The sequence below is a fragment of the Phyllostomus discolor genome, chromosome 12 (genome assembly GCF_004126475.2).
Source record: "Phyllostomus discolor isolate MPI-MPIP mPhyDis1 chromosome 12, mPhyDis1.pri.v3, whole genome shotgun sequence".
NCBI lineage: Eukaryota > Metazoa > Chordata > Mammalia > Chiroptera > Phyllostomidae > Phyllostomus > Phyllostomus discolor.
This window is the reverse complement of record NC_040914.2, coordinates 45,481,433-45,494,516: the sequence shown is the minus strand read 5'-3', so window position 1 is coordinate 45,494,516 and position 13,084 is coordinate 45,481,433. Positions and strand designations below refer to the sequence as shown.

Sequence of the window (13,084 nt, the reverse complement as noted above, 5' to 3'; positions counted from 1 at the left end):
GGGGAGGAGGACTTGGCCTCGCGCACAGTCCCCAAACGTCCCCCCAGTCTCTGCTGCAGAGAGAGCTGCCTCTTCTCACCCCCTGCAACGTGCCCTGTGGAAGGGCAACTTCAAGGCCCCCAGGTAGGGCTGCTCCAGTTTCCTCCCCGGTGCAGAGCCCCGAGGGGCTCCTGAAGCGGCAGAGGGGTCGTGGAGACGAGGGACTCCGAGGCTGGGGAGAGGCAGGCTCTCGGGCGTGCTGACTCTGGGCGCCACCACAGCTGCACCCCAGACGTGCCGGAGGCTGCAGTGGAGCTGGCCCCGCACACCAGGCCTGAGGGAGCCGGCGAGGCTGCCTGGTGTTGCCTGGGTGGGGCCGGGGTCTCCTGGGGTGTCTGTCCCGGGCACCTGCTGACAGCAGTGGGGTCGAGAAGCCTCCTCACCACCAACCCCAGACACTGAGCTCCCAGAGGCAGACCCCTCGGCTCAGACCCAGCCCAGAGGGGGGTCTTCCTGTTCTGGGAAGCCTGCCCTTGCCACTCAGGTCCCGGGAAGCAGGCCTCCCTCCCTCAGCCTGCAGGTGCCCCACACCTGGGCCCATCCACTCTCAGAGGGCAGCTCCTGGATGGCAGAGAGAAGCTTGTGCAGCTCAGCCCCCGGTGGCCTGGCTCTGCCCCTGGATGGAGGCACCGGTGCATGCTCAGCGGGCTGCCCAGCCAGCTTCCCAGGGTCCCCATGAGCCAGAATGGCCTTCCCCTGCCTGACAGAGGCTCCCCACCCTGCCCCTGGGTCCAGGGCCTGTGCCTCCCCTGCCCCATGCCAGCCCCCAGTGGGACCTGCTGTTCCCAGCACCCATGGCCGCAGGGACGCGCAGGTGACAGCTTGAAGAGCTACTGAGGCCACAGGGCTGGGATAACTTGTCCCCAGGCACGGGCCTGGGGACACACATACTTTCCTGGGGCTCCAGGGACACTGGGCTGTCCCCACACTGGCTCCCCACCTGCCCCTCGAGTCCCGCCACCACAGCCAGGACTCCCTGGGCACCAGGGCCTCGCTGCACACCCAGCTGCCCTTCGAGCACTGCAGCGAAGCAACCACCAGCCAGCCTGCGGAAATGGGGCCTGGGCCCGCAGACGGACCTCCCGGAGTGACCTGGCCTGCCATCAGGTGCCCTGGCCCTGGGAGGAGGACACAGGAGGCCCCTCCCGCAGACACCAGCCTGACCTCTCCTTGGCCCGGTTCCTTCTCTATCTCTGGGGACGGGCACGACAGGCAGCAGCCACACCTGGGAAGGGCACACCCCAGGCCGGCTCCCTACCAAGGCCACGCTGAGACCCCCTGGTGTGCCCTGGTTCTGGCCTTGTCACTGCCCCGTGCAGAGACGCTTGGCAGGTCCCACTTCGAGGGCGTCCCCCACGGCCCCGAACCCAGGCCTGTCTAACCACGAGAGACAGGCCGGGCACATGCAAACTGCAGGACAGCATGCAAGGCACATGGCCAGTTCAACCTCTGCCACCGACAGCCCCCACCAAACTTCGCCCCACCGCCCGGAGCAGCCTGCAGCTGGGAGGATTCGCAGCCGGAAACCCAGCCTCTGGGGGAAGCCCTTCGCTCCCGACTGGTGACCCAGGCGGGTGAATGGGCAGCAGCAAGGCTCCGTCCCAAGGACAGCACGGAGCGCGGAGGCCATGACCCTCTGCTGCCGCCGTGTCCATCCTCCTACACATCTGCTGCCGCCACACGCTGGGCAGCAGCCAGTGAAAACGAATGAGGTGCCTGACGGGGAAGGTCACGAAGGGACCTATGACCCGGTCAGCCTGCAAAGCGAGCTCCACCAGCTGCGGCCGGCAGGCCTGCCCCTCACCCCACTGCTCCAAGGGCAGCATGAAGGCCCCTGTCTCTGCCTGTCCCCTTCCCGAACTTCTACAGGAAAAAGTCTCCCCCCACCCCCTTGCGTCACACGGGGCCCTGCTGGTGCTGGCGATTCCACCTGCCCTGCCCTCCAAGTTCTGCCCCGTGGCTCCCACCCTGCTTGCTTCCGCCTGGACTTTCATCTGCCCCCCAGCACCGGCCGGTTCAGCAGTCCAGCTGGCACCTCGCCCTGCCCAGGCTCCTGGCTGGCTTACCTGGAGAGCTGGGTGGAGCATCCTTCGCCTTCTCTGGGGACGGGAAGTCGAGAACGTGGCTTAGGGACTCTTTGGAGAGTGTGTGCCCACCAGTCAGGGAGCTGGCAGGGAGGAGAGATGACGGTCAGGACAGGGTGGACGTGCGTCTCGGCCCTGGCCTCTGCCCCGGCCAGCGGGGGTCAGGCGACCAGACGCCTACAGGGGCTGACTGCACCCCGCCGCCCCAGCCCACCTCTCCCTGCAGGCTCTAAGGGCTCAGCAGAAAGAGAAACCACGCCCGGCTCTACTCGACTCTGCTGTTTGACTCTGGGCAAGCGCATGGCTCTCTCTGGGCTCGGTATCCCCGTCTGGAAAGGCAACCCCTGGACTGGCACTGGAGGGTGCTGGGCGCCACCCCAGGGGAGTGCAGGCTTTCAGAGGGGCCCCAACCCCTCACTCCCCACAGGCACTGAGAACAGCCACATTCAGACACCCAGAGTGGAGTGAGGGTGTTCCCAGGGTCTCCCAGGTCCTGAGCAGGCCCAGCAAGAACCTCTCCTCTTTGGTGGTGCCTGTGGGTGGGCCCTCTGTCTAGTCACCCACATGGAGCACGGCATGGGACCAGGGAGGCCCTCGTGCCTGGCTCAGACCCCCCTTGCCTCCCAGGCGTGGCGGCCCCGGACTCCGCTTCCAGCCAGCCCAGCTCTGGTGGTTTGGTTACTGGGCCTCCACTACCAACTCAGGTCCCCGCGCCTCGGCACCACACCGGGGAAGACCCGCCTCAGGTAGGTGAGCAGACAGACTCCAGCACACCCAGCACACCTGGGCAGGGAGGCAGCGCCACACAGCCGAGGGGACCCTTTCCAGCTGCCAGCTCTGCAAACAGAGCCCACCAGAGTGGCGTGGCGAGCAACCTGTGTGGCCAGTCAGGGCGGCCCTGAGGGCCCGTGTCTGTCGGGGGCCCAGCTCCCGGACAGCTCGGCCAGTTACCTGCTTCTGAGAGTCGGCCTCCCTCCTGGCAGGTACCACGGGTTCAAACTAAATTTGCAAATACACCTGGGCCCACCTGGTGGCAGTCTGCTTAAGAACCTGAGATAGGTTTTAAAGCAAAAGACATCAGGAGGTTATGAAAGGAGAGGGATGGAGACAAGGGGGATGAGTGGGGGGCTGAGCTATCCCCTTTTGGGAACTTGGTGAGCAAGGCCTGGCCTCAGCTGCCCTTCTGTTGCTACGGTGACCGTTGCTGTGGTGACCTGTGGAGGGCATGCTGCCGGAAGGGTGTAAAGAAGACAAAGCGTGCTCCTGCGGCGAGGCCCACTGTGCCAGGCGGGGGAAACGGAAGGCTCTGAACGCTGCAGAGCGTGTCCTGCTGCCGCTGGGCCGCTGGCACTGCCGCTCCTCTCCTGGGCTGTCAGCAGAAACCACCTCCATTTGGGAACCAATCTTACAGAAGACTGTAATGTTACCCAAGAGCCCCTGAGCTCTGGGCTCAGACAGTCACGGGGCGGGGGCGGGGCACGACACGGGCACAGCTGGCTGGAGGTCCCACGCTGGTACAAGGTCTGTGCTGTGTCTCGGGCCATCCTCAGGAGACAGGGCTGGCCGCAGGGCAACTGAGGGTGTAGAGCTGACCGGCCTTTGCCACCAGCAGCTGGGCAGCCACCCCCAAATTAGTGGAGGCTGGCCCTGGCTGTAATCACCCGTCTTCCTCCCTGCTTCCTCACAAACAAGTCTATTTTTGAATCCTCACCATCAAAAGGGACGGGTGGCATTTCTTCCACCTAATAAACTGTGAAAACTGGTTCAAGTTTTAAAACAGTCGAACAAAGACTGAACAGCAAGATGGCCACCAAGGAAGCCGAGGCCCGGCGTCCGTCCTCATCGTGATGCGAGCCCTCTGTTTACGGGGAGGAGGGGCTGCCTTCTCCCCGGGGGCCGTCCCTGGGCATCTGGCGGCCCTCTCCTGCGGCTCAGACACTGCTCTCGTCCACTCCCCAGCCAGTCCTTTTCCTCCCTCAGCGGCAGCGTGGATCCCGGCCCCCTGCCTGTCCTCCTCATGACAGGAACACCTCACTTACCCTCGTGGACGGCCCACGGAGGGGGCTATCCAGCCCCTCTGCCTGGCACACACCTAACTGCCCGGGTGGGGGAAGGGTGGCCTTGCCCTCGCTGGAACCTTTCGGACCGAGCCCCTGCCGTGGGACATGACCCCTGCTCGTCATCCCTGTGACTCCTCCCGCTCACCCAGGGTCACGACCTGTCACAGCCCACACTGTCCCGCTTCATGACCCCGTGCGCCCTCCCCAACGTGGCTGCTGCCTGCACGCCACCGCGGGCAATGCTGCTGGGGAGTTCTGGTGTTTCAAGCCCCTCTGGCATCGCTGGCGGCCAGCTCTCCCCACAGCCAGTGGGCTGGCCTGCAGCGACCCAGCGTCCCCTCCCCTGCAGCTGACCAGGAGATGAGGTAACTGAGTGGGACGACCAAGCCTGGCGGGCTGCTGGGGAGCAGTCTCTCCTGTTCTGACTCCCTGAGAGCACTGAGGGCCTTCCCGGTTCTTGCTGCTACCCCAGCACGCCCAGTGGCAGGGACAACGTCCCGACAGGCGAGGTGTGACTCCTGCCGTCGAGACCCCGAGCCCATCCACGGTGAAGCACGCAGGGTGCCCGCCACCCCGGACAAGCAGGCTCCTCTGAATGCAGGGCTGCAGGCCTGGGTGCCATCCTGGGGCCGAGTTCCCGGGGCCACAGGGAGCCCGCAGTGCAGGGGAAACGGCTGGGGAGGCTGCTGGGCCGTGTCTGGTCTCCCATTCCGCAGGCGGACGGGGGTGCGCTCACGCCCGCTCACTCACTCGCTGGGAGCACCGGGCCTTACCCTCTGCTCACAGAAGCAGTGTGTGTCTAGCACCTGCCCAGCAGCACAGGGAGCGAGACGACACTCCCAGGACACGTCTGAGTGCAGACACGGCGGGGGGGGGGTAGGCAGAGGAGTCTGGGACAGCCCGCTCCCTCCCTTCCTCGCCGCCGCCTCTGGCCCAGGGGCCTCTCCTGCCTGCAGCCATTCTGGCCAGAGGAGCAGACAGGACCACATGAAGACACAGCCTGCCAAGCCTCCTTCGGCCCCTGCGTCGGCGAGCCCTCCTAGGCTATCCCCAGACCCTCTCGTGCTCTCAACTCAGGTGTGGCCCTTGAAGGCCCCTGTGGCTTGGGAGGCTCCCTGACAGCAGGGCCATGCCTGACTCCACGCTGTCCCCCGGCCCCGAGCACCACTGAGGTGCGCCGTGGGGCTCAGCCGACGCTGGCCAGACGGAGTCCCTCTCAAGCTCTCCCTGTGTGTGACGCTCGCATGTCGAAGGGAGCCCTCTCTCCCCTCGGGAGCCCCTCATGGAGGAGCATCCACCTGCTGTTTACTTCTGCCGCCCTTTCTTCCCACTCAGCCCTCAGCAGCCAGGCCACTGCTCTGCCCGCAGTCGGTGTTCAGTAACTGCTTTCCTGAAACAACACAGCACTGAGGATCGCCAGAGTCGGCTTGCCTGGGTCCGACTGGCTTTACTGGCTGGGGGCCTGTGGACAAGTCGCTGTGCGTCTCTGGGCCTCCACATCCTGCCTCCATCCTATGGCTACTGGGAGGGTGGCATGGCACGTGAAAACCGCCTGGGACGCAGTCCGCTCTCGTGGTCACCACTGGTGGGCTCCCAGGGATCTCTGGGGCAGTAAGCAGCGGAAGGCTCTCTGGTGAGATCAGCAGGGTGACCGAGTGGGTGGAAACGCCCCAAACCCACCCCTGCGGGTTCAGGGGCCATGCCAGGCCCAGGTACACCCCTGAGTGGCAGCGAGGGGCCGGGGGCTCTTGTTCCTTACACGGTCCTCAGGACAGAGCTGGCAGACCTGAGCAGGAGCGCCTCCGGCATGGTCCCCGAGGGGTAGCCGTGCCCCGCAGGCTCACCCAGGAGTGAGCCTCAGGGAACGTGATCTGGTGTCCCCCAGGGGGGCAGCGTCAGCCCCAGAGAGGCCCCGTGCCACCAAACCGCCCTGCAAGAGAGACACAGCGTGAGTCAGGGCTGGGCTAGGTCAGGGCTGTCGCCTGCCTTCCTGCCCGTGACTCACCGGGCCGAGCACCCGACTGTCATCTGCTCCCTCCCGAGCCCACACAGTCCTGACCACGGTGCTGCCCCCGGGCTCCCGGCTCCCTGTCCCCAGGGCCGGTGCACAGCCCCCGCCCTCCCGTCACTGCTTCCAGTCCCCGTCTCTGTGTTTGGGGCCAAAGGAGGGGGGCCTCTCTTCCAGGACCACAGAGAATGCTCCCTGAGGAGAATGTTGCCCGCTCCCCAAGTCCTGAGAACGCCTCTCGGGAGGAAAGTGGGCCCTCCGTGCTCCCAGCTGCAGCCACCAAGGCTGCGAGCCGCCTCCACACGGCCTCTCCAGGCCCCTGCCTGTGCCCCCACCCCTCACTTTTCTTCGTCTGCACACCGGCATCACCTTGAAGACCAGCCCCACCCACCTGAAGACCCCACAGAGGACTCCCGAGGGCACGCCAGGAGGGCCTGGCTGTGGCGGGGCTCACCTGCCTCCTCCTGGGGGCCGGCAGGCTCAGAGCTCCGCATCCCCTGTGTGGGCTCAGCGGAGGCTCCGTGAGTGTGGGAGCCGCACCGCCGGTGCCCTGGGCTCCAGGTAATGAGACAGTGGGCTGGGCACGAATGGGGACCCAGCCCAGTCTGCCTGGGGCTGCCTTCGAGGTGTGGCCCTAGATACCTCTGACCCACCTGGCACAGGCCCCACTGCCCACCTGTGGGACTTACCTAAGAGGGACCTGCCGGTGCGGGTGGGGGAGGCGCAGTGCTGGCTGTCGTCCTGGACAGATCCGCAGGGATACAGTCGCTGAGGCAGCCTGACTCACCTGGAGCCACCGGCAGGAAGCTCGCCCTCCTGGCTTTTCCTTACTGAGTGAGTGCACGTGCTGAGCCCAGCACCTCACCTGCGCTGGCTCCTTGCAGCCTCTCAGCAGCTTCGACGAGGGCTTGGTCAAAGCCCCATTTTCCACACGAGGTGACAGAGACCCCGCCAAAGGCGGGGTCCGGCCCGAGAGACCGGGGCCTGACTCTCGAGGGCTGAGGGGACCTGGACTCCGAGGACGTACTGCCAACATGTCCACTGTTTGCATCGTAAAACCCAGCCAACCGTCTCATCCTCGGCCCCAGAGCCCCCGCTCCATGGTAACAGGCATCCCTGCACCCAGCCCTTTGCCCTTAGTGCCCCCTCCACCTCCTCCCTCACTGCAGAGACCTGCAGGTTCACAGCATCAAACCTGCGTCTTCTAGGACCAGGGCCCTGTTTTGTGGAGCCCTGCCCCCCAGCCACCCCGACCCCAGAATCCCATACTGCCTCTGGGGCGAGTGCGGTGCAAGAGGTGAAAGAGGGGAGGCAGCCTGCTCATTTGAAGGCCAAGGTGCAGGGCACAGGGGCAGCAGTGGGGACGCAGCTGTTCCAAGGCCTCCCACACAGTCAGACGGCAGGCGGCCCCCAGGTTCCTGCACTAGGCTCACAGCCGGCACACCGATCTCCAGAAAATTCTGCCCTCGGCCAGAATCCAGACCCTTTAAGGCCTCTTTCCCCAGCAACCTTGCCCATGGCACCTCAGGAGATCCTGACATTTGGGCCTAGGGTGCTGGCCCGAGCCCCTCTGAAAGCCTGCTGGGGGACCATCTGCCCCCATCGGTGCACCCAGATGCTCTTTGCTGGTTCGGGTTCCAGAGGTTTGGAATCCCAAGCTGTGTCAGCGAACCCCAGCCCAGCGAACCCCACAGAGCCAGGGCACCCCTGCGGTGTCCTCTGCTCTCCCTCCCGCACTGGTGGCAACGATGGGAGGTGACCCTGGGGAGACGTGGGTGGGGGATGGAGGTCATTTGGGGGCTCACAAGGACCCATGCCCCAATTGCTCAGCCTCATCCTGCAGCCTGATGGCCAGGCTGGATGCAGTTTCCAAACCGATGAGGAGGTCGGGCAAACGGGCTTATTCCCGGATCAGGAGGGCTCGGGAAATGTGCACACTCCCCTCTCCCTGCCCTGGCAGACCCTCCTCCTGCAGGAAGCCCCATGCTTCTTCCTGTAGCCGCCGGCCAAGCCCCTCCCAGAGCACTGTGTGCAGGTGCTGGGTGGTGCCCTTTAAAACAGAGTTGTCTGCTGTGCAGTGACAATCTCAAGTCCACCTTCCCGGAGTTGGAAGTGAACCCTGACTGCCTCTTGACGGACGGTGATCACCAGCGCAGCACGGGCTCCGCGCAGACACTGCAGGGACAGAGTGAGCAGGGGGAGCCTGGCTCTGCCTCAAAGGCTCAGAGATGATGGGACTGGCGGCCGATAAAGGATGCATTTGAGGTCACTGCGGAGGCACCGGACCCAGGCTAGGGCAGGGAGAAGATGTGATTATTCCAGGTGAGGCAGAAGGCAAGAGCCCTGGGCAATTGGCAGCGAGGAAGGCTGCTCAGCAGGGCGAGGACCCAGGGCCTGGCGGAGAGACCCAGCTCATGCGGGGCTTGCCAAGGCAGAGAACTTCTGGGGACCCATGGTCTCCTGGAACGGAGGGGCGCGGTCTAGGACACATCCTCCCAAGTGGGCCCTTGGCCTTCTCTGAGCCCCTGGCCCAAGGCCTCAGCCCTGAAGGCCTCCCCCTGGCTGCTGCCGAGGGGGTGTAGTGATGTGACTGGCCCACTCACTGCTGACCCAGCTGGCAGCGCCCAGAGTGTCCAACCCCATGGAGCCGAGTCACACAGACCAAGCGTCAGTCATCAGGACGGCCTCCAAGCCCAGGAAGGAGGCGGCAGGCAGTCTGATCATCCCAGGAGAAACTCTCTGGGCACCAAGACACCAGGATCATAGCCCAGGCTCTGCCTCAGCCGGGGGGCTGTGGGCAAGTCCCTGGTCCTATGTGGGACTCGGTTTCCTCAGCTATGTCACAGACAAAGGGCTTCCCAACTTCCCCAGGGCTGCAATGGGTGCCTGGCTGGCCTCCCGCTGTGCTGGGCAGGGCCAGGCTTTAAGGCGGGTGCCACCAGGCCGCCAGGCCTGTGGGCCAAGAGGAAGCAGCACGGCAGGAACCATGCTAGTGCTGGCCAGCAGCTGCCATGCACCCAGCACTTTCTGTGGGCCCGGCACTGCTGCCTACAGTACCTGACACGTTTAGTCCTCACAACAGCCTGGGACTGTTGCTGCTACTGTCCCCACTTCACAGATGAGGAAACTGAGGTGCAGAGAGGTCACGTAACTCAGGCAAGGTCTTGGGGTCAGCAGAGTCGAGGTACAAACTCAGGTGAGTGGGCATCTCATGCTCTCAACCAGCAGGCTGCACCCCGTGGTCTCAGGGCTATGGAGTGATGGGTGGGGGGGAGCGGTGGAAAACAAGGAGGTCTAGAGGGGGGTGTCCCATGATCCTCTGCTGCTCTGCCACCCACCGTTCGTCTGCAGACCCTTTCAGCATACCCGCCCCTCAACTGTGTTTTGAAGAGTTTTGTGCATAAGTGAGACGCATATGATGATTCATGATAAAGCCACGACGTTTGGGTGGACGGACCTCAGTGCGACGGTGGCCCTGTAAGATCGTGGCGGAGCTGAAAACTTCCTGTCACCCAGCGACGCCGCAGTCCTCCAAACGGGCAGCACCCTGCTTTGCTCACACGTGCGTGATGGTGCAGGTGCAAACAAGCCTACTGCCGGCCGGCCGGCCAGGTGCACGAAAGCAAGGCAGACACAACTGTGTGCAGCACACGCCTGTCGCCAGTGACGACGAACGGCTGAGCTCCAGGTTTCTGTGTTTCTGCACCAGAGTTTCCACCGCATTCCAGAGTGTGCTCTTTCTAAGCGGCAAGGACTTCGCTGGGAGCCTGTGCGCTGTGCCACACCAGCAGCAGCCTCACCCAGCTCCTGTCCACTCCCTCTCACGGCGTCACCCTCTCCCGTGCTTGGTTCAGTCGCACCTTGTTCTGGGCACTACGGCTCTGCACGGGCTGGCAGCCCAGGAGCGGCAGGCTGTACCGGACGGCCTGGGTGTGTGGGAGGCTCCATCTAGGTCGGAACTGCCCTCTCCGTGAGGGCCGAGGACAGCAGCGGGCAGTCGGCTGTGTCTGTCATCGCTGCAGTCGTGCGTCGCTTAATGACGGGACACACTCTGACAGACGAGCCCTGGCTCTGGGGGACCCCTCTCTGCTCCGAGGCTTGTGCAGGCAGTGCTGGGGGAGGCTGCTGGGTGCCAGGTGGGGTGTGCTCGGTTGCTCACCACCCTTCCCTGAGCCAGGCTTGACCCTTCGGGCTCCCTCCTCTGGCCTCCTGCCTCCAGCCCACCCCCATGCCGCTGCCAGACTCCCCCCTGCCCAGGCAGACTCTCCCAGGCTTCTGCTGCTGCCATGTGTCCTGGGGCCCCTCTGCGCTCCTCCTGTGGCCCTGGCCATCCCCATGCCTGGGTGCCCCTCATCTGGCCACACCAGCCAAGCCAGACCCAGGAGCTCTCCTGGCCCTAGCCTGCCCTGTCTTAAGCACACCCTCAGTCCACACGGCTACTGCCTGCCCCGAGCACTCACACCGTCCACACCCAGGACAAGCTGCCCCCTTCTCCAGGTCCTCTGGAGCCCTTCCTCCAGCCGGGGATGCATCAGGCCCACAGAGGCAAGAGTCTCCACCGGACGCACTGCACGGGCACCCCCAATGGATGGCACAGTCCACAGCCACAGACTCGCTGCCCAGTGAGGGGCTGGGCCTCAGGCTCTTGGAGGCCTTGCAGGTGAGGAGCCCCTGCTTCCGGAAGCCGGGTTCCACTCTGGGCCCTCTGCCCAGCTGTGGAGAGCTCTGTGCCGAGGTGCATTCGCCCTCCCACCTTCTGCCCCCAACCTCACTCCACCCCCCGCCCCGTCAGAGACAGCCACACACCACACACACTGGCCCTGCAGAGGGCTCAGGGCCGGCCCTTCCCCATCCTGCACTCCGCCACCACCCAGGCCTCTCCCGTCCCTGAATTTCCTGTCCTCCCACTGTCTCCTCACCGCGGCAACCCTGTTCTCTCCGCCCACACGCCCTTCCACACCTCTCCCACTGACGCCACCCTTGAACGTCCAAGGCCTGTGTCAAGTGGACATAGGGGTTCCACGTGCTGGGGGGTTCCGGGGCCGCGGCGGGTCCCACCTGCTCAGGGTCTCCCCAGCCCGGATGGACAGGGCCTGGGCCCCTCCCTCTGGACCGCAGATTAGAAGGACACACACAGTAGAAAGGCGGTGGAGAACCTCGACCCACTGCACTCTGGCACACAGGGAGGCTGAAGCCCACAGAGGGGCGGTGACCTGCAAGGGTCACACAGCAGACCAGAGCAGACCCTTTCGCTCTCCCAGGCCTTGCCTGTCACTGACTCCACGTGCCCGACGAGATGGGGGCCATCCTCAGTACCTAGAAAACTCTTCCTCTGTCCCGCCGAAGCTCGACTCTCACCCCTGCAGGTGAGCCGTCACTCTGTCGCACCCCCTTGGCCACGCAGACGGGGGACACCAGGGAGCAGCCCCACATGGCACACGTCTCAGTGCAGACCCTCCCTTCATGCCCAGACAGAGAAACTGAGGCTCAGAGAGCAGAGCAGTTTGCCCAGGTTCACACAGCAGAGTACGGGCCCCGGCCTCGCGCTCGGTGGACAGACACCTGAATGCCAACTCACCCGGTCCCCAAGTTTTCCTGGGTGGTCCCCAGACTTGTGTCCGGCTGGCCGTCCTGCAGGACCTCTCTGCTATCCGGCATGCTGGGGTTCTTGGGGGGTGGCTGCATGCAGTGCAGCAACTGCGTGGCGTCCGCCTCGGGAACCTGCCGGAGAGGGCTCAGTCTCGTGCTGCGTGAGGCCGGCCTTGAGTGGGCAGCAGGGGCAGGCACCAGGCGGGGGAGAGGCTACTGCAAAGCCGCTTCCTCTCTATTTTTAGAAGCTCACAACGCTCCTCAGTGGTGCAGTTGCTCAGAATGAAAACTTTCCTTTCCTTGGTGGTTTTGTTCCACTCACCAGGAGGAGAATTTCAATGAAGCCAGTGTTCTTTTTGATGCAAATCCACTCCCGGTCTCCCAGGAAGCCTGGCCAATGGGCTCAGGGCTTCTGGGTCCCCAGAAAACCTCCCCAGCACCAAGCCGCACCCCCACTGCCCGCACTCTGCTGCCTTGCCTCACGGGCACTGGACAAGGGCCCAGGAACAGATTTCACCCACTCGGGCCCCCACCCCCAGGCCCACGCTGCAGACTGGACGCCCGAGGAGGACCCCCAAGTGCTGCCCTCCAGGAGACATTGCCAACAGTGCAGGCTTTTAGTTAGGTGACACGATACAGGGGACCTGAAAGGTGACTGTCCAGGGCACCTACATCTCAGCACGGCCTGTCCCTCAGCCCCAGGGAAGTGCAGTGGCAGATGAGCTGGTAGCCACACTCGACGAGGGGCGGGGAGAACAGAGGGCTTCCTCTGAGCAGCCGACGTCCGCCCCGGACTCACGGAGTGTCAGTCCCCAGGCGCGCAGGGGTGGGGGTGGCTCACAATGACAGAAGTGCATGCCCTCAGTGCTGGAGGCCGGAGTGCCACGCCGAGGTGTCGCCAGGGCCTGACCCCTCCGAAGGCTCCAGGGAAGGATCTTTGCTGGGGGCTGTTGGCAACCCCCACGTTCAGCTTGCGAATGCGCCACTCCAGTCTCTGCCGCCATCTTCGCAGGGCTGTCTCCCCCGTCACGTCTTGGCTGATGACATCTGTAAGGACCCAAATGCCAAGTAAGCTTTCATTCCAAGGCTCTGGGTAAACATGAATGTTGGGGGGACATGATTGTACCCAGTATAACTGCATACAGGAGATGCTGGTGGGGAGTCCTTTGTCTTCAGAAGGGGTCAGTGAGTCCAGCAGGGCTGCTGGGGGGTAAGGCTAGCTGGCTGGAACCGGATGTGCTCCAGGGACCATCAGAGTGTGGCAAGGTGGGGCCCAGCCCACAGCACACGGTCCAGAGACAGTC

General features: G+C 64.5%; 1 protein-coding gene across 5 annotated transcripts in view; it reads right to left on the bottom strand.

The window, feature by feature from the left end:
- The window catches only part of ACSBG1 (acyl-CoA synthetase bubblegum family member 1), a 26,924-nt gene extending 13,840 nt beyond the window's left edge, over positions 1-13,084 (bottom strand). Inside the window, exons 1-4 of one of the 5 annotated variants that reach the window (XM_036013275.1) lie at positions 6,646-6,910; positions 5,943-6,113; positions 3,075-3,173; positions 2,106-2,206 (exon numbers count right to left, since the gene is read on the bottom strand). In XM_036013275.1, the coding sequence (XP_035869168.1) occupies positions 2,106-2,206; positions 3,075-3,173; positions 5,943-5,992 (250 nt within the window). In that variant the 5' untranslated portion in view covers positions 5,993-6,113; positions 6,646-6,910. Of the gene's footprint in view, positions 1-2,105; positions 2,207-3,074; positions 3,174-5,942; positions 6,153-6,645; positions 6,911-11,769 lie in introns of those variants that run through there. The other 4 variants (XM_036013277.1, XM_036013274.1, XM_036013276.1 and 1 more) reach the window with 4 other exon arrangements.